We start from the raw sequence: 1,416 nt of genomic DNA on the forward strand, positions 1-1,416 counted from the left end.
ATATATATATATAAAACACGATACGTCGCCCAGCCCAGGAATTGAAACCATGTACCTCCACATGACCGATTGAGGAATAAAGGAATTAAATTCTCGGATACATTACCACAATTACGTATGTCACAGATTTCCTTCCTGACATTTTCATTTGTTGTAAAACACCATGGCCTGTCTTCTTCGTTGCCTGGGTTACGGCAGAAGTTATGGTCACCTGCAAAGAAACAGAGGATTTCTATAAATATAAAGTAAAATTGTGGATGTCCATGTACAGTGGCATGTCCCCTACAGCCCTCTCTGTGATCCTAGCGTTGTGGGCTTATGGGTGGGTGCTGGCGCCACGTAAGAAGCACCCAGTACACTCTGTAGAGTGGTTGGCGTTAGGAAGGGCATCCAGCTGTAGAAACAATGCCAAAACAGACAACAACTGGAGTCTGTGTTTGTCCCCACCACCATCGTTTGACAACCAATGTTGGAGTGCTTACATCCCTATAACTTAGCAGTTCGGCAAAAGATTTCGAGAGAATAAGTACTAGGCTTACAGAGAAGTCCTGGGGTCGATTTGCTTGACTAAAGGCGGTGCTCCAGCATGGCCGCAGTCAAATGACTGAAACAAGTAAAAGAGTAAAAGAGAGTATAGATTCTGTGTATGTATGTGTGTGTGTGTTTGTCTGCATCTATAAAAAGTCGCCTGGGTAACTTCCATGTAATCTGTCTGTTTGTCTGCCTGCATCTCTTTGTGACCAGATGTCTACATATCAATATGATTGATGGTCTGCAATGCATACACACATACATTGTATGCACGCACACACACTTTTATATGTATATATATTATATATATATATATATATATATGTGTGTACATATGTGTGTGTAATGGACAACATCCCTCCCTCAAGTCATATCTAATGACACACATATTAGGTGAAGACACAGGGCAGGGGAGAGGCGTGGTTGTGATGGTGGTAGTGGTGGTGATGGTGGCAGTGGAGGTGATTTACAGCTATGTCACAGGAAATTGGTGGCACAATAAATAAAACAAAAAATCATAAAGGCAAAGAAAAAAGGAAAAAAAAACCCATACAAAAACAAAAGGAAAATGGACAAAGTACACCGTCCTGGTGTAAACAATGGGAATGATGATGGTGATGATGTGAAGAGGAAGAAGGCGAAGAGGAAGTAGTCGTACTAGAAGAGGAGGAAGAGAACGAAGGGGAGTAATAGTAGTAGGAGGAGATGAAAATGAATGAGAAGAAAGAAAAATGGGGAGGAAAAGGAGAAAATGATGATGAGGAGGGGGAGGGGGAGGAAGAGGAGAAGACAGAAGAATCAGGAAAAGGAAGAAGAAAAAAGATGACAGAGCAGGTGAGGAGGAGGAGATGAAGAAGGTAAAGCAAAGGAGACAGAAGATGCATG

At 42.0% G+C, this 1,416-nt stretch overlaps 1 protein-coding gene across 1 annotated transcript in view; it reads right to left on the reverse strand.

Moving 5' to 3' along the window:
• The window catches only part of LOC106869009 (inactive tyrosine-protein kinase transmembrane receptor ROR1), a 23,037-nt gene that overhangs the window by 18,954 nt on the left and 2,667 nt on the right, over positions 1 to 1,416 (reverse strand). Inside the window, exon 2 of the mRNA XM_052976927.1 lies at positions 107 to 211. Coding sequence (XP_052832887.1) covers positions 107 to 211 — 105 coding nt within the window. The remainder of the gene's footprint in view (positions 1 to 106; positions 212 to 1,416) is intronic.

This window comes from Octopus bimaculoides, chromosome 26 (genome assembly GCF_001194135.2).
Source record: "Octopus bimaculoides isolate UCB-OBI-ISO-001 chromosome 26, ASM119413v2, whole genome shotgun sequence".
NCBI lineage: Eukaryota > Metazoa > Mollusca > Cephalopoda > Octopoda > Octopodidae > Octopus > Octopus bimaculoides.